At 30.7% G+C, this 23,899-nt stretch overlaps 1 protein-coding gene across 4 annotated transcripts in view; it reads left to right on the forward strand.

Moving 5' to 3' along the window:
* The window catches only part of LOC116772247 (tyrosine-protein phosphatase Lar), a 210,186-nt gene that overhangs the window by 138,870 nt on the left and 47,417 nt on the right, over positions 1–23,899 (forward strand). For all 4 annotated transcript variants that reach the window (XM_061522132.1, XM_061522133.1, XM_061522134.1 and 1 more), the window contains exons 4-5: positions 9,862–9,993; positions 13,386–13,565. In XM_061522132.1, the coding sequence (XP_061378116.1) occupies positions 9,862–9,993; positions 13,386–13,565 (312 nt within the window). The remainder of the gene's footprint in view (positions 1–9,861; positions 9,994–13,385; positions 13,566–23,899) is intronic.

Genomic DNA, 23,899 nt, shown 5'->3' on the forward strand with positions numbered 1-23,899 from the left:
TAAAGTATTGTACTTTTTTATTAATGTTACTTTTCCATAATATCTAGCTGAAATCTAGCTAAAGCTAAACATTACATTAAGTCTAAATTTGATTTGTTTTTTGGGCACACTGTTGTTTTGTTACAACACATTTCGCTACATTCTAACAATAAAGTGTTTTTCAACGCACTTAAGCGCGCACATAAGGGCTTGACAGAGAAATTTCAGACTACACCAGAGGCTGATAGGTTGTAAATAAGTCTAACCGTGTCAGTTTTATTTACTCTAGCGGGAATGGGCACTATACCGCCGCTTTCAATGTCAATATTATAAGAGATATTCAGTTCGCATATAATTTTACATACAGACTCAGATATTATTTATATCATATAATGTTGGCTAGCCCAAATCATATTATGAGTTAAAAATATATTGAATTGAAGTTATAGATATCTTTATTGGAAGTGGATGGGATGTTCTATTTACGATTATAGTGTTGTGATAATTTAGATGTGATACAAGACACGTAATTATAATATTTTATAAAGTAACGTCAAAGTTTATAAAAATCAAATACAATGTTAAAAATCAGAATCAAAGGATTTAACTTTTCGAATGAATAAATGGTAGAAATCCAAACGATCACCCCATTTAATAAATAAAAAATGATCATAAATAAGTTTAGAGCTCAGGGCGTAGTGAAATGAGTTAGTGAGGCAAAATTGAAACCGGTTCCCAAATAAAGCATTTGTATTCAAACGGACCACCCGACCAGCCACATTTTAATTTACTTACTTGAATTAAAACCGCACGTGATTCGAATGCGATGCCAGTTTTATTTCGATACTTTATTTTTATCGTTGATTGAAGACACCGGCTCCAAGACTCTTATTATTGGGGGGTTTCTTAGGATCTCGCTTGAAATTCAATTGTATATTCGACTCGGTCCGTTCCGGTATATTTTCAGCGCAGCCCCGGCTCTAAGGCATATTTTGCAAATTGACTATAAGTCTTCTGTGATAAAGTCGACTTGACTGTCTTAAGTCACTTATTTGTTCAATTCCTGCATTAAATGATCTCAGAAGATCGAATTTATGAAGTTTCCTTATTATTTCCAACTTTATTCGATTAAAATAACAAATTTTATTTTTTATTACTTAAGCCAATGTAAAGATATATTTGTTGCTAAGGTATTGTTCACCGATGCATATATCATCATGCTTATTAAAAAATACCTCTTCAGTTAAAACTTGAAAAACTAAATACATGTTTTGAATATAATGAGATCTAAGATTTTCGCAAGTATTCATTTAAATGAAACTAGTATTATTCGGATTTACTACGCGGATTTTATTATTTAAAAACTACATAATCCCGACGTTTCGGTTACTTTGCAGCAACCGTGATCACGGGCAGACGAGGTTGCTGCAAAGTAACCGAAACGTCGGGATTATGTAGTTTTTAAATAATAAAATCCGCGTAGTAAATCCGAATAATACTAGTTTCATTTAAATGTTTTGAATACTTTAAATGATGTAAGCATCATTTCATTAATCGTTTATAAAGAGTGTGAAAAACCTATGAAAGAAATCTGAGCGACGCGACGTAGTGACACAATATTTTTATTGTATTGTAATAAATTTTAATATCACCACCGCCCTTTTTAAATATATCTAATATTAAACAAGCATACAAATGTTCCCTTTGAGTTATTTTAGGCAGTTGATAATTATTTTAAATCCCGTTACGGTAGCATCTGGAAGGAATATTAAAAGATGTATTCTGTTCTTCTGAAAAAACGAAGTTTCTACAGAGTGATTTAGATTTTAAGGTTCTGTCCCCGACAAATGTGTTTAAGAAAGAAAAGAAGAAAAGCCCCCAGCTGAGTAAATATGAAATCGGTAGAAGTACATAGTTGCAAGGCTTAACAGTTACACCACTGACAAACTTCAGTTAGAAGGCGATCAGTACAGCTACACAAGAAAGAATTTCTTAAACCTAGTTTGTAATATTGAGTTTGAGTGTTGTGAATTTTCATTTATCTTTCATACAAAGCCAAGATTTCATAGACTTACCGGGGTTAAAATCAACAAGCAACAATCGATACCGGTAAAGTCAATAAGTCAAAGTAAATTTATTGCTTGCAATCACAAAGGAATAAAACTACAAAATATTATAATAGGTATTAATTAATGTTAAATTTCATATAAAATTGTTCATATTAAAATAATATCCGTATAAAGGTAAACATCGAGAATTATATAAATGTAATTCTACGGTGAGATGGATAGCTAATTGTAGAATTAGACAGTATATAGGGAAACAAAGGAAAGACATTGTATGGAAAATATTCTAAGATGTGTAACAAGCAAAACGTCTAACATTCTATATATTTAATGTTAAATCTGGCATTGTTCATATAATTATCATCTGGCATTGTTTATATAATCAAAATATTTTTTGTCATATGCTGAATACATTATATTTTTGACCGAAATTTTGCTCAACCAGTTTTAACAGCAATTCACATAATGATAAAAAAGTGTATTCCTGAGTAACCGAAACAAGTGAAAAATCTACTAGCTATTTTAATTAAATGTAAGAAGAGAACATATATTAGGAGAAAATTGAAAAAAGTCCCACAAACAGGTCTCGTTACTAGCTGGTTGTAGTAACGATAATAACAAACAACAAGCAACAGCTTTCCATATTTTTTTGTTGTTTCCTTGCGCCGCCTTTATCGGTGAATTCGATGTTTGTATTTGCACAACAATCTCCCTCAGCGGCGCTCTTTGTTGTGGTAATTTCATTAGACGGTCGCTGGCCGCTGAATATTAATTGACGGTAACACAGCGCCACGGCGAATGTCAACCTACCCTCCTGCTCTTTCGCACGGATTATTATGCAATTGGAGTCTTTTAAAGTTAGTCATGCGATTTGATCGATTTATAGTTTTTTTTTTTTTTCTAACGATAACAATTCCTAAATTCTCTCTGGTTTGGTTTTTATTAATGTTTAAGCAAAAACTCTTTTAAACGCTGCGGACGCTTTGTTGTGGTTATTTCATTAGACGTTAACTGGTCTCTGAATATTAATTAGGGAGGCGGAAGGTTTTACTTCTAAATATTAACATTCTTTTTTTTCACTGTTAAAGAAAACATTGCAATTAAAATTTCTTATAGTATTGTGAATGAATACTATAATGACAATATATTTATCACGATTACTTAATTTGTATATGAACCAAATAAATAAAAAAATATTAATTTATATTAAGCGCTGACTATCCATATCTTATTCGAATATAAATAAATATTATTTTAGTGACTGTATTTTTTTTTAACACACATTGATGTGAAAATGAAATAGTAATTCTGTATTTTAGATACACACTTATTCTTCGTATAACAAAATATTAATAGAAGCGAGTGTTTGATGTATGGCCCCGATCCGTAATTACGGGCAACTCAGCAGCAGGTGGCATTTTCAAGTAACGAGATAATGCACTTCCCGGAGATCTTAGCGTACATGTAGTGTTTTATTATCAAATTATACATAGGAAATAAATCTTAATTATTAACTGCTATTTTAAAGAGTTCTCCTAAACTAAATATGTTCCTAATGAATTTGGTCTAAGAAATACAATAGTTATAAGGTTGTTATAATATTTTAATGAACAAAACCAATTAATTGATTATAAAGATAAAAATATTTATTTTCCAACACAGTTGAAAACGATTATTGAGACAAAAAGAGATGTTTTTAATTTCCTTTAATATCTGTTATTATTTATTCTAATTAACTTTGTATTCATCGTTGTGGACAACACGATAACTTTTCCATTGACTCGCGTGGGTAGATTGAAACACACACCCACTGACATTTAATCGTAATTAACGTACCGAAAGTAATTTATATGTAGGTTAATATTTATATCTGATGTGTAAAAAAACAGAAACAATAAAAAATCCATAATTAACATCATAGACAGAAAATATTTTTATAACAAAAGGATTTGTGATTTATCAACGACACAGTAATAAACAAAACGAAGCCTCTCTAGAGTTATACGCAAAGCAACAACGTCCTGACTTTGTTTACCAAAATGACAATACAAATGACACAATAACATTCCCTGTTTTGTTACCCATCTAAAATCAACACGACATTTTGAGCTACGTGACCATCTCATGCAGTGTGTTCCATAATAGTATTATAGGGATACAGCCAAATGGGGTATCGGAAAATATAAAATACTAACATCTTTCCCATTTAACAGATTTTGTATATCATTTCATTATTTAACAAATGATAGACAATGTTTCTACTAAACATTAAATATTTATATGAATTATAACATAGTTTAATAAACACAAAGAAAAATCATATCTTTGTTTTAATTAAATTTATGAAATTCTCACATTTTTAATACTGCATATTTGGCGCAACATATGCAATGCATGTTGACGTAAAATAAATGGGCCAAAGTAATTTCGACGGCGAGTGTACTTCGAAGTGCTCTAGAGTATTATTGTTTATGATAAGCAGAATATCATGTAACCGTTATTCTCGTGTGTTTTTATTTTAAAAAACTAGATAATTTGTTTTCATTTCTATATTATGAGCTGTAACAAACATTATAATACCATAAACAGTGCCAGTCTTTAGTCAATTGAGTTCTAATAAGGAAACTGTATTAAAATTTAAGATTAATTATTAAGAATGGTTTGTGAAATGGAAAAGGTATATTTAGATAGCCATTAACATTATTTTAAATAGTTATAGGTATGTGCATTGTTCTAAATAATTTATAAATTTAATTATGAAATTTCCCTGTAGACTTAACTTCAGTTATTCGAATTTTACCACCCATTGGTTACAAATGGCGTGCTTCCGTATAAAGACAGTGAAGTTTTTCCTGTAAAAGCATTGTTAAGTTTCAACGCTACAATTTAAATATATGCATAGCGTTCTCACATACCTAAAAGATAACTTTGTTCTCCATTTGCGCATATGATAACATAAAAACTTTAGCATTGGAGTGACAATATTCAGAATAAAACATGCTTTCCCTGGCATCGTAAAAGATATTTTGGCTTTTGACAGTTTAACGTAATACGAACCTTTATTTAGATGTTAAAATTATGATAAAGCAATGTGTATAAAAGATTTTAATTGTTAAAATGATAAAAAATAATTGAACAAATTACTTTTCAAAGAACCTTTTTAACATCAAAAACAGAAAGCCGAGTACGCGAATACAAAATCGCTCACTCGTTCCCGCTTAGAAAAATTTCAGTTAGAAAAATCGATAATGTTACAAAATATTAGTAAAAGTAGAAATACATTTTAGTAAAAGCGTTGCTATTTTATTGATAGCACTCCCCTTTACAAGTTTTCAACGAAATTGCACTTGTGTTATAATAATTTACGTTATACTCGTACAAGTCTATCGAAATGACCATACAGCTATAATATATATGTACATTATTAAAAGCAAAAACGTCTAGCAATACAATTATATTGCTCTTTATAAAAAAAAAAATAATATATTCCTAGAACACTCAACTGTAGTTACATATTTTTTTTAACCATTGTACCAATATATAATGTGCTTTTAGTTTATTAAGCTAAAATAGTATTACCACAATAGTGTCCTATTTCGTCAAAAATCCGTTAAACTAAAAACATTGTACGGTCGTAATTTTGTTCATTTTATCGGGAATCTTCTTATGTGGCCAAAATTAGGTCGTTTGTGGAAATCTATAAACATATATCTTCAATACTTTGAGGCTGAATATTGTAATTAATAAGATTTATTGCCTTAATAGCTAATTAGTGTAATTATTTCGACTTCTGAATATTTACTGATTTCATTCTATTCACATATAATAGGCTTTACATTTATACTAATTTCAGTTCAAATTAAAGTCATTCAACGACCAATCTTAATATCCTAAAATGCAGCTTCTTACTTTACGACAAATTATATTTAGTAAAACTAAGTATAAAATTTGATTAGTTATTTAACAAGAGCTTCCTGTAAATATTTACAAAAGCTCTCTCACGTCATAAATATTAAGCCACCAGTGTTCCTTGTTATCCTCATTATGCTGTTCCATAGTGTTGGCACCAAAACATGATTCCACAAAATGTTTAACACCCCGAGTTCCGACATTTGAATGCAAATGAGCGTTAAAAATAAGGAAATTCTAGTAACAAACACTCGTGCATTTTATAATGAAAGACTTTATAGTTGGTTAAAAACTTAATTGCTATCACTCATGCCTCCCAATTCATTCCGTACCAATTATAATATAGATATTGTGTATAAGTTAATGAAAAGTACACTTCAGTTTTATTTTAAACTGGATTTTTTTTGTATGTTTATTTATATTATAATATTAAATCGGAGAATATAACAGTTTATTATGTTACCAACACCGGCTACCCGTTCTATCCACAATAGCAATGTGAATAATGATCTCACCCATCTCTAAAGACGTTCAGATTATAAATCTTTCAATAATCTCCTCCCGGATATTTATTTATTGCGATACTCTATAGAGAATTTAGTTTTTCTGAATAACAATGGACTGATTTATAACACTGCAGCGTCCATGTATCTTTATCAAATATTTGAGGATGAGAGTTCTGATGTGAATCTTTATCTAAATATACTTTTATCTATTGTATATTATATTTATAGATAATAAGTGTACACAATGTAACAATAGTCTAAGCACACACTGTCATTATGTAACCTTATGCTTAAGATACATTAGGATATCATTAAATACGACAACCGCTTTAAATCAATCGTATAAACTTTTTTAAATTAGACGAAATAGAAGTGTCAGAAGAAACTTTGCCGCCCTTGGATTTTGTGACAGAAGAACCATTGAATGGGATACCACCTATCAACGATACTGGGAACATTTTCATAAGATATCTCACACGTAAGTTTGAAACGATTTTCTTTCAGGTAACACCGGGTGCTGAGTCTTTGATCGCCGAATATTGGTGCCCTTTATTTGTATTCGAATTATTTTTCATCCATTAATGAAAGTAATATTTTTCATAGCCTAACATTTCTATTCAATTTCACACCAATTTAAGTAACTTTTTTGCTTTTCTATAAAATTTGAGTTTCATTGCCAATATTATAAACGATGTACTATTTGGTTCCGTTTCATCAAAATGCTCACCATCGACCCAATATTTTATACGTGTTCTGCTTCATCAAATGCTCTAAAATATTTTCTGTAAAACTAGCTATACGTTTCCTGTGAACTTTTATAACAACCCATCGATTTCACTTTAGAGTGTCGAAATTGAAATATGATAAACAAATTGGCTTAAAATTATATGAACCTATATAAAAAGGTACTGACTGACTACAAACAAATGAATTTTATTTATAAAGATCATATTTGAACTTTGCAAAATGAGTGAATCTTAAATTATTTCAATATGCGTCGTTAATACAAAATAGTGATAAATGCGACGATTAGGCGCCAGATGGCGTTTTCCGTTTGAAATATGCAAATGCAGCGTCAATTTAATACCTGCCCATATAATAAATTTTGGGTAAATTTCTATTTGACCCTCACGTAACCCTACGGCCAACACTATTGTCATAAATCCCGAATATCGCTATGGCAATGTTTGATATGTATTGAATCGATTTATCATTTATTATGGCCAATAACAACAGCCCTGTTTAGTGTTGAAAATGATAATCACACATGAATTACTCTAATTTCAGGTGCTATTAATTTATGTAGTAAAATTTATAAGGTGGACTTTGAATTCATAAAACGTCCTTTTCCTTCATTCCACATAAGTAAAATTTGATGGAAAATATGTTCGTATGACGACTTAATTTAAATTTAAGTTTGATCTTAATATCCTGTTGAATATTTATATTCCCAACATTAGAACAATCAAATGTTAAAAGCAAATTTAATAAATATTGCTAAAACAATGAAATAGGCTTCAAATATTATCTGTATTTACTTCAATACGATTCACGTACTCGTTAAGGTTACATAATTTATTAGACAAACCTTCACGTATGTACGTTCATGAATTACTAAATATTAAATATGACCAATAAAAAATTAAAATACATACAAAAGATTTGGATTATCTGTAATTTAGTATTATTATTTACAATGTTTTTTTTAAATTTTCTAAAAATCATTTTAAATTTGTATATTTACGTTAACTATAAAGTGAACATATCAAACAAGCTTAAATTTATATACCTTTCTGAATTTTATATTTTTAATACATAACACTAAGACAAAACTTGCTGTAAGCAATAATCGCCAAAGCAATTACTGACTTATTTGACTTGAAGTAAAAAATGGTTAGATAATGGTCACAAACTGACCCAGTAACCTACCTAGTAGTAGTTAGATGGAATGTTTGCCTCGCCACAGTAATTGTATATTGCATTGTATATCGCATGGCAAACTGACGTGCTATGTGGTGTGTCATTACTGTTTACAACATGACAACACTTCCGACAATATCATATTTGTATTTGAACACAAATAGATTATAAAACATTTGTAAGATAACAGCAGGCTAAGAAAAACTGGTCTCGTTCTCAAAGAGTGACGTGATAAACGCGACATAGCATCCATGAAGCAATTTAATTTCGCACATAGCGACGTCTAGGCATCGCGTAATTTAATCCAGCTTGGTTGGCGCGATGGTGACAAAAAATGGCCGCCTTTATTTGTATTCGTGCGTTGGCACGTCCTGATGCCCGTTTCAATCCCTCGTACATATAAAACGTGACCATTCACGTCCTCGTCCGTCGTGGAATAAACATAATCTGTCACACAGTTTTCCTTCTTCCCTGACGTAATTTAAAAACCAATATGTGCATACAATAGAGATAGTTAGCGAGATTGGCAAAAAGCAGCCATTCGAACGTCGAGCGACTGTTATTAAGTCCGCGCTGTTATGTCACAACAAACAAATGATCACTGTTCCGAGGTGAGTGACCTGCAATTATGTATACGATCACTCATTTATGATTGTTCCTTGTACATGAATATAAGCGGATCCGTCTTTGATGTCTCTAAATCTAATCTCCGCCGTGGTCGCTCTATGAATATTTTAGATTTTTGTTTGACGCCCAAAATACATTAGGTCGGTTCGTTTATTAATGTCACAATGATTGCCGGATCGCTACCCAGGGGACAGGCCTCGGATACATATAGAACACTAAAATGGGATTTCGTTCTCTAGTTCAGGAATCAAAAGCTATCCTATGTCCTTTCTGTAGTCCCTTTGGGCGTTTTTGTTCTGCTTCGTTTAATGTTGGGTTTTGGAAGAGGAATGGAATATTCACATGGTCTCCATGAGTATAGTTCTTTGCGCCTGTTTCTAAAAGATAATTCAATACTACTTTCCCTCGGGGTAATGAATATAAGTCCATAATACGGAGAAAGTATTATACGTCGAAATGTTGATCCGTCGTTCGTAGTTCATTAAAGTTTGATGCATCTCACGGCAGGGAATCCGTTGACCTAGGATTATGTTTTCTAAATGAATGTGTTATTGGACTCCATTATCATCCATAACTTTATTATGGAGGGTCTTGACACGGTCTTAATTTATTCATAGTCGAAAATTGGATCCAAATGGACTTAGTAATGCGCGGCTATGAGCAAAAGTTTAAACTCCACTCCATTTTTTTGGAACTATGTAACATTTTAAGCTATGAAAAACATTCACTTCCGTTAAGGTTAGTAAGACAATAGTAAGAATATAACAAAAATTCATTTGATTTATTACATGTCTTTAATTTGATTGTAAAAAACTACCAGTACGACTGTATTAATATTATATTTTTTGATTTAGATCCTCCAGAGATTACGATTCGGCCACGCAACCTCCAAGTGCGCGCCAACGGAATTGCCGCATTCTACTGCGCTGCCCGAGGTGACCCCGTACCAAACATATTGTGGCGAAAGAACGGAAAAAAAGTATCGAGTAAGTATAGTTTGAAAGTATAATTAATATATATGAATAATTATAAAACCCTATTCAAATCTTAGTCAAGAAAGAATTTCAAAAATTATACAAATGAAATATGAAATTGTTACCGTTCTAATGACTAATCAAGGTGTCACTTCACGCGACTTAACATATTGATAGCTTTTATACCCAAACCAGAAAGGCACAGCATGACAAACGTGCTACATAAAAAACACAGCCCATTGAATCGGGAATTCTGTTCGTGATTGAAATGTAAAAAACGACTTTTTTAGACCATAAATATGTGAGACCGGTAATGACGTCTATAAGCCCGAAGCAATGAGCTGGAAAAACGTATCGTCGCGGCCACGCACGCGAAAAGCCCTCCCATAAAACCATTCATGCCCCCTAAATAGTTTCATCGCCTGCTATGAAAAATATAACGTTATCAATCATAGAGCGAGGAGAAAATATAAAGGAACGAGGCCCACGATCACAGCTCTCGTTTCGCATCTGCTTTATCAAACTTTATTCTCGATTTGTCTGTCCGTCGTCAGGAACATCTATCAGAATGTATCTCCCATAAGTGTGACGGACAATCATTGAATGGTTATACGGATGGGACGAAGATTTATACCGCGCTTAACTCGGATTCAATGAATTAATTATTTACTCATATCCAATAATTTATATTTTGTTTGTATTTCTTAGATGAAATTGATATTTTATATGAAAATTATCACTCAAAACATTCTAAAGACTTAAAGAGGTTTTTTTTATCTAGCTAAAACACTGAGACGTTGTGTAATCTTTTAAGAAGGTACTCCAGACGCGCCTAAATTATCTATTTTTATTAATACCTGACTTTCATCACAATTAACAGAACTAATAATGTATTTCACGTTTAGTTAACGGTGAACAATTCAATAAAAGTTACTAAGTCGACCACTCACAGGTTTTTTCGTAACTTATGCCAAACCAAAGTAAATTGACAAAAACTGCTTGGGGCTTATTGGATTTCATCTGTCATAACTTTGCGGGACGCTCGTAATAAGTTAATATGTTGTTTCATACCAGCTTAATATAAATATAATTGTGACAAATGACTTCTACTAAAAACAAAATAATTATGTGTTTTACACATTCAGAGGTCACAAGAAAAATAACCCTCTATTATTAATGATATATTACCAGCTCATTTACGATATTTATATTTAAAAAGATTTTACATTTCTTGCAATCAGTATTAAAAGAACATTTTCAAAGTCTGTTTTAATACTATCAAAATGTCAGTTATAAATGTGAAAGTGAGTGATTGTTACTTTTTTTTTGGTTCGTCTACAACTTAATAAATGCGTTATCAGAAAATTAATCCCTTTGTCACCAAAAAAAAAAAAACGATTATCCGTGAAGTATTTCCAAGCAAACATTAAAATTGGATCACGAGGTGAGGACAGACTATATGCGATTCTGTTTTTGTTGCAAACAAATATTGTCATAATAATTTACAAATCTTAATAAACATTTTGTTATCTAATGTTTCGGGCAATGGTTTAAATCGCTTACAAATTCTTAGTAACAGAACATTATCTGTATAGTTCGTCTTATTTTAAACAATGCGAACTATACAGATTATGAATTTAATATTAAATAGAAATATGATCAGATCGATTAATACGTTTCATAAAGATAAAAGTTTTTCCTTCAATGCACAACGGCGGTACTCACTAAAAAATTACATATATAAGAAAATTAATGTGATATGTTCTTTTTCTTATGCCAAATAACTACTTGAAAGGATTTTTCAAAAACAAAAAATTTAAAACAAATAACCGAACCGAATAGATATAATCGACAACAATGGATAGAAAGTCTACTAAAAAATTATATCTATACAATCTTTCCTAGAACACGAAAAAAGAGGCAAATAAATAGGCTTTAAACTCCCGGATACAGTTACAAATGCATTTAAATACATTTTCAGGAAGTGTTAAAGCATGAAATTTTATTCGATATTTCTTTATTTTCCTAAAAACATAATCTTCATTAAATTCGAATTCTCGTAAAGGTTTCACTGAAAGCTTCGTTTTAATATATGTATATATAGGTAGGGATTTATTCAATAATTTAATTCCACGTTATCTTTATAGTAGATAACAAAAACCTCTATTAATCACTGAAATACTTTAAGCGAAACAGATAATAAATTATTTTGGTACTTCAAGTATTTCAATCAGTGGCTAGCATCGCTCATAAATTATATCTCATGATAAATATCGCTGCTATAACCGCCGTGATTATAGTTTTTCTTGATTTATTTAACAATCATATTATTTTCAAAGTCGAGTCCATACTGGAAATTTATCCAAGGTCTCTTATGTGTTGGACTAAATTTTAAAGATTTTAAACAATATTGTGCCTTAACGGTTATTCTTGCTTGTTGTGAAAATACATTTCTGTGGCAGTAACTGCGATTACGACTGGCGATTTTACTCTGTCGCCCTCGCCGTCTAGTATCCGATTTGAGCAAACTTCCCAACAAACGAGACATAGAGTTTTAAACTCTATTCTAACGCCTTATAATATACAAAGGCGGCATCACAATGTGGTGGTTTTGTATCTATTTTTTTGCCATCTCCAACTGCAAATGCAAACGTCGCCGTGTAATGAATCGCGGACATTTCATCTGGCGTTATAAGATTTTCAATAAACATTAGATGTAAATTATAGTCTCGGAGTTAAGTTTTGCATTTTATTTATGTTCTTTATTGTAAAAGATTTGTTTTATTATTTGAAAAGAATTTTTTTTATTGAAATTGAATAGTTCAAAGTACATATATTGAGTCGAATCTTTATATATAAATTTCTAATGTTTGTATGTAGATTGTTTTAATTGAACTGTTGTTTTATATCATTCATTTTTCATAATGTTGTGATCTAGCCTTGTCTACAGCAGATTATTCAATTTTTATTTTAAAAATATACATGTATATGTATAAAAAAGTATCAATATCACATTGTATTATATAATTATCAGCAGTAAATGTCAAAACTAACCTTCATGTATATATAACCTTCCTGTAGCTATAGTTAGGTGAACATATAAATTATAATGTTTAACAAGTTGCCTATCTACTGAAAACTTGTAAACTTGTCTCAACTCGAAATGTTACTCGCATCTTTAAGTAAACCAAACTGTTCTATATAACATTTACCATTAATTTAACAATTACGGTAAAGTAATAATAATAAAAATTATACATATAAAATAAATGTTATGTCAATAATATTTTTTTATACACATTTTTAAAGGTAGCTGTTACTCGGAACGTTTGATAATTTTTGCAAATCGATAAAAAATGTAGGTCAGGTTTTGAGATTTTTTTTTTATATTTCAATTTCTGCAGGCATGCAATCCCGTTACCTGGTCTCTGGGATGGAGACGGCTGCCGGTCCTAACGCTAACGGTGCTGTCCTACGTATTGAACCAGTGAGGGCTCAACGAGACGATGCTACATACGAGTGTGTTGCGGAAAACGGTGTAGGCGATGCTGTAACCGCTGTGGCAACTCTCACCGTCTTTGAAGGTACGTTATTTTATTGAAAATCATAAGTATTTTATTATATCATTTTATTTTATATAAATTTTTTCTAGCTATGAGAGCTCGAAAAATTTTAGCAACAAACACGAAATGTCATCGTAAATTAACAAACAATAAAAAATATTTTCAAATATATTGCATAATAACTTTATGGGATTGCAGAACAAAAACTAATTATAACTTTTACAAATTAAAAAAAATGTATACAAATTTAATAAATAAAAATTCTACTTTAAAACTTTTATTCCACTTCTGAAAACGTTCAACTGTTTTGTAATGTAAGTTTACACTGTAGTTTATAAATAGTCTAAGAATAGTAACAACTTGATCTTGTATTTTATAATTAATACAGCAGAAAGTTGAAGGAAAATATAGTGCTACAACAACTCAGGTCTATTATCAAAAGCTTCGTAATACGTGAATATCCTTGTTAATTCCTGATTCGTCATACAGATGTCGTTAGCTTTGATTCATCTCGAATTTGATTGCATGTTCTCAATCAAAATCTTGTCTCTTAAAATTATACGTTGCATCAATTACACTTTACTGTGGGCTGCGAGAGCAGTCTGTTTTAAATAAAAACACCGCTAACTGTTCTGTTACAAAAGAATTTAATTGGACACTAGTAAGTATAAGACTGGTTGCATATTTGCTTCTACGCAGCCAGTCTTATACTTCTATGAATAAATTATATTCACTAAGTACCTTTCAAATAAACGATATGATTCTGAATTGGACGAAAGGTGTAAGACCCTTAGGTCACCGGTAACTATTGGCCACATAAAACATGCCAGCGGTGACACTATGATCCCCGCAGTTACTGAACACAGGGCCTTTCTATAAATAAGCATTAAAACCAATCTCCTCGACGTTGCGATAAACGACTCCTGGCTCCAGCCTCCTAGAAATGACCGAGGTATTTATCGGTTCATTTCGCTACTTTAATAGGGACATAGTAACAGCTTTCTAATTATTGTAATGATTCCATCATCCTCTCATACTTCATTTTATACATCCATAATAAATGGTCTGAACAATAAAGTAGTTCAACTTAGTGATCTAATAAAAAAGCTATATCTTAACATTAATACGGCTAAGCGTGGTTCAAATGAGCTATTACAGCTGGATGGCTATGAGTCGTGCGGTAATTGAATAAATCGCGATAATTATGTCATAACTCAACTGTTGGCGACACACTCTTGCATACATTTGCCTCGAATTACAACTGCGGTTTGTCCGGGGCCGCAAGAAATTTAAGGTTAATTGCCTTGTTTCTTGTTTATGTTTCTGTTAAAGCCGAGGCCTTTGTTGGATTTATTTTGAATCATATTTAAATTAATGATATATTTTAATATTCAATTATTGAATTTAATGGAGCTCTAGTACAATTCCTTTTATATGGTACCTACATTTCATAATAGCTGACTGAAAATGCAGATAGCCGAATCCGATGGTGACTTGTTGCCTGCCAATGAGATGTCGAACAGAGTTAAAGCGAACTTTTGACTTCGAAATATCCATTACGTCTACGTTTATTGTATATAAAGTGAACTGAAATATTTATATACATTACTGCTGTCGATTCACGTAATTACGTAAAAAGTAGAATTTCTAAAAAAAAATTTGTTAGAAATTTAAAACATCAAAACTATCTAACTATCTAATTACGATACAATACACTAGATAAGGTATTTGGCTGTTGTTGTTGTTCTAACATTCATTATAATATTTTCAATATAGTTGTAGAGGCGTCAACAATGTTGTGTACACTCCTGGTTTTATTATAATATTGAAGTGCTATGAAGTACCATTAAGTACGTTGTAGTGGTCGTGCGAGGCTCGCTCACCGATAGCCGGCTGTAATCAAGTTAGTTAACTCAAATACAATGTTAGCGGAAATAAAAATCAATACCTGGCAATCCAATATCAACTCGGCAATACAGGCAATAATATTCTTAACTACACAACCCTCAGCGAAGTAAAGGGCAAGTTTTGATAAGTTTTACAAGTTGAATTGGCGTGGTCATATACCGGGGATACTTCAAGTTGTATTAAGAAAACTCAACCTTTCCTTCACCGTTCATTTATTCAAATTTATATTATATACGTAGGATATCTGTGTAACGCTTTATTGTGATTGAAAATAATTACTCATATAAAATATAAATTCTATCACTTGTGGTATCATAGGCTTTACACACTCATTAACTGACTAACTGGACGTATCGTTGAGTAGAGAAAATAAGGAATTCTTGAGTACCAACCATCAAAGAAAATTTAATTTTTATATGTAAAGAAAATGTTTTATCTTTAAAAACGATGTTTTTATAAAAGCTAACAGTTGAAAAGAGATTTTTGTCGTCCGATGCTTATTTCGATAGCTTCTCAGGACAAACTTGGAGTATATATAGACCAAACTATATATACAGATAAGTAAATTGTACAAGAAATTCAATAAAGCACACACAATCCACCAAAAAGTTTTTAAAGATGAAAGACTTAGTACGTGAATACCAGTTAATATTCTAAAGATGAAGTTCGCAGTCTCTATATTTCCTTGTACATAATGAATTAAAAACTATATCTCAACTCTGCAAACTTTTAATGCACGACCGGCTCACCCTACTCACATATTTTCGCTGGAGTTTGATCACGCTGGTTTTACAAAATATGAAATTACATACGGATTTGACTACGCTGGTGTAAAATATAATCCTTCTAGATATAATCATGAATATAAATTTTTTTTAATAGTTTTTATTACCAAAGTAAATAAGTACATTGATTATTTTATATTGATTTATGTTAATGTAACGAGAGAAAAATACTTTTGAAATGTTTTCATTCTATATGTTTGCTGTTTTGTCATTACATTTGTATATTTGCAAAAACCCCATGATGGAATTATCCTTTGGTGTAACTTGAAGTAGTGTTCTTAATAATCGTTTTTTTTAAAGGATATTTAAATGATTTCTTAAGAAAAGAACGTAATGTAATATTGGCTCATTCTCGCCAACGTTAATTGAAATGTTGTTGTTAACTTATTTCTACTAAATAAAGGTTACGGTCTGATTAAAGGCTAGCTTGAATTATATGATCTAATGTATGTAGATATGTAATTGTAATACTACACAGGAACATAGCATATAGCTATTGTTTATTCTTCGCCGTAGTTCATGAATATCAGGTATCTCATGAATATTTCCTTTTAGTTTCAAAGTATTATTAATATTAAACTATAAATTTATTCACAATAGCTATGAATATAAATCAAACAAAATCAGAAATAATTATCCGAAACTACACCCCATGATCCTTCCATAAATTCCAATAACTGCATATTGAAGTCACGAGCGGTGTAACAGAGCTAGAGACGGCCACCTGGTTTTAATCTGAATATAAATTATACATAATTAAAGAGACTCGGACACCGACGGAATAAATGTGACCACTTCAAACAAAGCTGACTGTAATGGAACAAGTGACGAGCGACTGAATATTATTTAGATTGATAAATTAATATATTATAGATTCATTATGATGCTTTAATGTTATTCTTTTATATAAATCATTTTTATCTTAAATTTATCGGTGAGCGATATTCATAATTTTAAGCAATGTCCATATAATTGACATTGTCGTTGACATACAATTTCCAAAATAAGTAGGTATGGGTCTAAACTATATATATTAATTACATAGTATTTTTTCTGAATATAAATAAAAGTAACAAAAAAAAACATTTCAAGAGTTCGCTTTAAAGAGTATAAATTAATTATCATTCTTTTGTATTTTGACCAACAGAATGTAGATACTTGGTTGTATTATAATTTATAATAATATAACAAATTAGATATTTATTACTTTTATCACGTCCTCTTGTGGTCACAGTTGCTAAAAAGTAATCGAACATAAGATGGATAATGGAAATATAAAAATAAATGCTCGAAGCATATGACAAAGTCCCCCTTATTTAGCGCAAATTTTTGTAACATAAGATATAAAATTGAAACATTTTAAATTTTACTCGTATTTACGCTTTTCCAGTGGAATTTTTATAAGTTGTAATATTCTTATTACCCAAAACGCTTTACCCTATTATATTGCACCAATCATTTCTAAGCAGGCCCTTGTAACGCGAGCTCAAACGGCACCATATTTTTTCGGTAAGCTTTTGCAAGTAATGGTACTAAATTTGGCGTTGTAAGCCGTCGGGAGCTATGAGATAGTGTTACAATCTGAGCTCCAATTTAATGGAATAATTTCATTTGTAATAATCGAGGCTATTTTTCCTCCCAAAATTGGATAGACGTTATATATTTGTACTCATTCATAATTATGTACAGACGAATAGTTATAGAGAAAAGGCAACAAAGGTACGTTCTTTGTAAAAGTAAACTGCGCTCAAAGTCATAGATTAATAAAAAACAAAGAGACCGTCTTGTACAAAATACGCTTATACATAAAAATGTCAAAAAAACATGCAGGCAAATATTTAGAAACGCTCGCGTCTGGCAAAACGCTGAAGCGATTTCCATATAAAAGATCAAGTCAACAATACTGTAACACTTGAAGCTCAAAGCCTTTTGTAGCTAAGTGTACCTACAAGTTATCGATCCCGCTAGCGAAACTTTTAAAGTTGCATCTCTTAACATATTTTGCGACGAAGTCGATGCAAAATGTTAAAAATTTAGTTTTAAAACCGAATTATAATACTGAACTTTCATCTTTTGGAAGGATTTTATTCAGTTTTTTTTTTACTTTTCGTTGTATTCGACTGACATCGCCGCAACTTGGGGTACATTAAACATTTTCAGGAGTGTTATAATCTACATTTATTATAAATTGCACGTCTGCCGTTGTAATAAACTACGGTAAAACCATTTCATATTTAATGTATTTGTTAAATATATTATATTAATCGCTTATTTATGATGCTCATTCCTCATATTATTTACTATTACCCTTTTAAAATCAATACGGAATATGTTATCTTAAAAACCAGATACAATGTCAATGATCATTATTATAGTTTTAAATCCATATTATTGTATTTTACAGTCAGTAATTTTTTTATTATAAAATATTTTAAGCTTTTACTGAAGAAAATGCCGGCTGTAATACCTGAAACTTTAACATCTAAAATGCAGACACTTCATCCCAAGCGGCTATTTTTCACAAGATATGACTAGATTCATATTTCTTGAAAAGTATTGAAAATATGAATAAATTTAATTTTTATAAGCTGGACCAAAGAAAAATTTTATATCCGTATCTCAAACGACGAAAAGGTCTTAAGACAATGTTAATGAATAGCTTATGTTACCTTACAATGTGTTTAAAATTCTCTTTGTTTTATTAGAGCTCAGTTAATGTTGATATAATATTTTATTTACAAACTTTATTAAAAGTTAATAAGAGTTTAATTCTAAAAGTATTCTATTTCATAATAAACATAAAGTTATAAGGTATGTTACACACATATAGGTTGACCGAGCAGGTAACGAGTCTGTTGACAAACTATGGCTAACAAGCAACAGGTATTTTCTCACGTACGTACAGATTATCTTGACATACTCGAACTTGTGTAGCAAATTCATCTAGCTGTATATATTTTTTGGTTTTGTAACGTTATGTTTGTTATCGTTAAATTAATGATATTTCTCTCACATATAAATATATATAAGACTAAGTACTGATAGAATTTTAACACACCTTGTATCTGTGAATTTAAGTTCAAATGTCGTCAATTGAATTGATGTTGTGTTTGAGAATCATGAGACCTCTGAAGTGGCGAAAGTTGCAGGAATCCACTTCAGACGTTCAGACCGTATGATTCCATATCCAGAGTATATAAGATTCACTATCCAGCGTTCTTTAATGAGTAAACTATCACACCAACATGATAATATTAGAAAGAAATATTATTGTAAGAAAATAGATCCAATGTTAATCCCACATATATATGGCACTTTCGTATTTGACATATTGAAATTCAATATATTACATAGAAAACAAACCGACATTTCCTTTAAATTTACATAACATTCATTTTCTTAATTCATTTCATACAAAAGCGAAGACATACAGAATCCAATCAAACGTATTTTACTACATCCAAGATCGTAATTTCGTTTCAAGTTTGTGATATTAATTGGTGAACTAGAATTGAAACTGATTTCATATGACGATAACAATAGTATTTGCACTTCGCTGTTTGCATAATTAACCCATCAAGATTTGTAGTAATATCACTTATAGTTCAAGCGAATTTCACACATATCCAACTACATTTAGGTCGTAAAACGCTCGCACAGATCAACGATAGCGAAACACGTTGTTCCTGTGTACACAGCGTGAGATCCAATACTAATTAATGCACAAAGGGATTTCTCATTAGCCAATGAAGTATAAAACTTGTACAATGCGGATAGGCTGCGGTACTAGCACTTAAAAGTAAAACTTTTCCCTCTATTGTAATTAGAAAGTAGTACTTAATATTTATAGTACCGATAGCCCACGGCGGCATACAAGTTTATTGAGAGGCTAAATATTTAAAACGGCGAATACCGTCTTGCAGTACTTGAGTAAAATGTTATTTTCATAACTATTAAATGGGTATTTGACCAGATTTTTAGCTTGTAAGTGATGAAATTTATCAGAAAAAATAGTTGTTGTTTTATTCCTTATATTTTATTGACCTTACCTTGTATTAGACTGGCTACGACTCGGTTTTACTAAAACAGTGAAAAATCAAAAGACTTTCTCATTCAATCCAAATCTGTGCGGAATAAAATTCAATTCTACTAAATGAGTGAAGCCATCCGATACAATTTACAAGAATTAGTTAAAAATCAGGCCGCTGGAATACACCTCTAAAATAATAATGGTACATGGACAACAGCTTTCATAAAAAGGCGGTATTTTAACAGTAAAGGGGGGGGGGGGTTAATCTGAACGTATATGTTTTAAGGTGGTTTCTGTTTTCGTTTTTTATTTAATTCTTGGAGAAAAGATATCCGAACGCTAGTCCCGTGATAAGGAAACCAGGATTCTATGATGGCATCTCAGAACTGTGTAGGAGAACCTCTGAAAATTGTATTTTATTTCGGAATTCGTAATATAATGATACTAGTTGCTCTCCTCTTACACGTGTAAATCTCCTCTCTTGGATTTTGATTTCATGCAAATAAACCCGCTAGTTTTTAAGTTTATCGTCTCAAAAAACATTTGTCTTTTGACTACATCGCTTAAACTTGTAAAGCAACAAGTTATTAAAAAAACACACTTCAAACAGTTAAACAAGAAAATAGTATTAATTTAATTACCACAGAGTAACAGGTATATTAAGTAGCTTAATCAGAAATAAGTAAATAAGTATACGATAAAATGAAATACGTGAAAATTTATTGGTGCATTCATTAAGGACACGCAAAATTATAAGATACATATGTCAAAGAGATTGTTATTAAAACGTATGCTTACACAAGGAAGAAAATTGTGAGTGAAATAAAAATACTAATTAGTATGATAAAAAAATCACGTGAACATAAGAATATATCTATATCTCGCTGATAAACACTTTCCAATACTAGCTTCATAAACTTACACCAATTAATGTCTTACCTGACACCGACTTAAACCATATAAAATTATTATTTAAATTTTCTCATTAACTAAATCAGCATACCCTCATTATGTGGTGGGTAAATTTATTTTTTACATTTTATTTTACTCTGAAGTTTTTTTTTCTGTAAGATTTACATCATCGTTGTGAATTTAATCGTATGTATAAGATACTCTTTAAAATATATGTTGCTACATAAAACTTTCAGTGTTTCAATAAAGTACACATAAGAATACGGTGCACATTTCCGTCAATTAATCTGGATGTGCAATAAGAAAGACAGATAAAAATTATAAAAGTATATTTTTTCCGTCTCGGTTTTTAAACCTAATTATTATACATATGTTTGTATGTACAAATAAGGAACAGGTTCTTCGTTTTTACACGTATGTATACATAAGTAATCATCAAATTTTATATACCTATGAGTTTATTGTTGTTGGTCACAGTGAGGGTCGCTCGGTTTGTTGGTTCAGCTTTAGTTTTTGTTTGTTGTTAGCTGCAATATAAGCTTGCCGCAGACCAGATTAATCTCAGTTAGGCGGATTTATGAATAAATAAACGCCATACACTCGCGGACTCTCGTGGGATAAACTGGTTATTGTTTGATAAGATTGTAGATATATCTAAAGTTATGTCCCGAGTTTGAGGTATCGAATGGACTGAACAATTACAATATCTTATATTTGTGCTCTTTATTATACGTATCATTAGAAAAATATCACAAAAAAAAATTAAAAACATCTGTGAGTGAAAATTAAATACATTTTGCTAAATTAAACCCGCACTGAATTTTGCTTTGAGCCTGAAATACAAAACGATTTCAATGCTTTGTTATTTATTATAAATAATTATTATATATATTGTCATTTAACGTATGAAATGTTTACTTATTGACTAACTATCGTCTGCTGAATTGTTCTGTCCGATACCTCGAATCTTTTATTTAGTTGGGACTCTTTATAATTTTCCTGGACTTTTTATATCGAATTTACAAGGTTCTACATAAAATACTATATATAATACGAGAACCAAAAATGTATGGAATACAAGATTATTTTCGTTGTGCTTTAGAAATCTGCTACATCCAAGTCATAAAGGGTCGAGTTTATCTTAAAGATAGCTTTTTGCTTTGATAACGTTATGTTATAACTCCTTACTTTGTATTGAAATTCTTGTAAGAAAAATATATATTAATTAGCAATGATCACGATCTACAATATTCTTCTGATGTAACCCCTGAACCCACGCTGTAATTGATCGAACATAAATTTCTTTAAGGGGATACTTTTTAATTGTACTTCATATAAAACTTTATGATTATCTTGTTCAATCTCTTACAAAACGCTGCTGTGATATAAAATAAAAGCATCTGGGCTACTTACTAGAAACGAAATTCTAATATATTACATAGAATGAAAACTTTATCCCCAGCACCAGCAACTTTCAGAATATCAAGTTACAGGTCTCTTTCAGCAAACTGTTCTGTAAAATAAATTTTCTTTACTCTTATTCCACCTAACAACAACTATAATAGTCGTCACATTGCATGGACAACAAGAATGGAATTTACACATGAAAAAATATTTATATCTATGGAAAACAATATATATATATATATATATATATATATATGTATATATATATATATATATATATGTGTGTGTGTCCATATATTAAATTTTTTAAATACTTGTAACTATGTGTTTAAAATTTATTCAGTAGACATCTTCATATTTAGGTAAGAACATAAAGTAAATAGAGAATAAATTATTATTCCGGCCGTTTAAACGACTTGCACCTAAAGAGATCTATGACTTTCGCGAGTATTCGTTTAAATGAAACTAATATTTTTCGGATTACTACTACCTGACATCTCGCATATTGCAAGACTAATACAACTCCACTGATATTTTTTATCGTGTTTTTATTTTAATTACAATAATATTATTAAATTGCTATAATTTCAAATCCTTCTTGTAACTAGGTAAGGGATAAAGCATACATTGTTTCTGTACTATCAGGACGCCCTCGTCCTCAGTAGCCTTAAATCTTAATATTGTTATCTTGAATGTACTTCAAAGCTTATTATATATTTTATACGTTCAAATAAAAGTAAAATGCTGGATACATGAAATTCAGTTTGCAACGCCATCTCAATCATTATCCATCTTAATATTAAGTGCTATGTAATTGTCAATATAAGAGAGTTATTCAGAGGTATGAAATATCGTATACCTAATAGTTTTAATATAAATAATTAAACATCTATACAATTACTTTGAATTTTTATGAATATATAATAATAAGAAAATATCAATTACAAAATAGAATTTTATCTGTACAAAACAGTTTGAATGGTTTCTTTAAAGAATTAAAACATTTCAAATTAGCTCTTTTGTTCAACGTACAGTCGCCTGCAATTGCGCTTAACAAAATGTCTGCCGACAGAGCTAGTTAGCACTATCTCAAGGGAAAAAGACGTGTACACTCGACAACACAACACATTAAACGTTTAAAGGCACAAATAAAGCTTCTTCTCTTTGTATGTTAGAGTGTACCTGCGGACTGTCACAATATTTGTATTGCACTATGCAATAATTCCACTTGCAAGCAGACTTTATTTTGTACAGTCCGAAAGATAGTTGACACAAAACTAGTTCACATTATATGACAATAACACATATTTTGC

This window comes from Danaus plexippus, chromosome 12 (genome assembly GCF_018135715.1).
Source record: "Danaus plexippus chromosome 12, MEX_DaPlex, whole genome shotgun sequence".
Taxonomy (NCBI): domain Eukaryota; kingdom Metazoa; phylum Arthropoda; class Insecta; order Lepidoptera; family Nymphalidae; genus Danaus; species Danaus plexippus.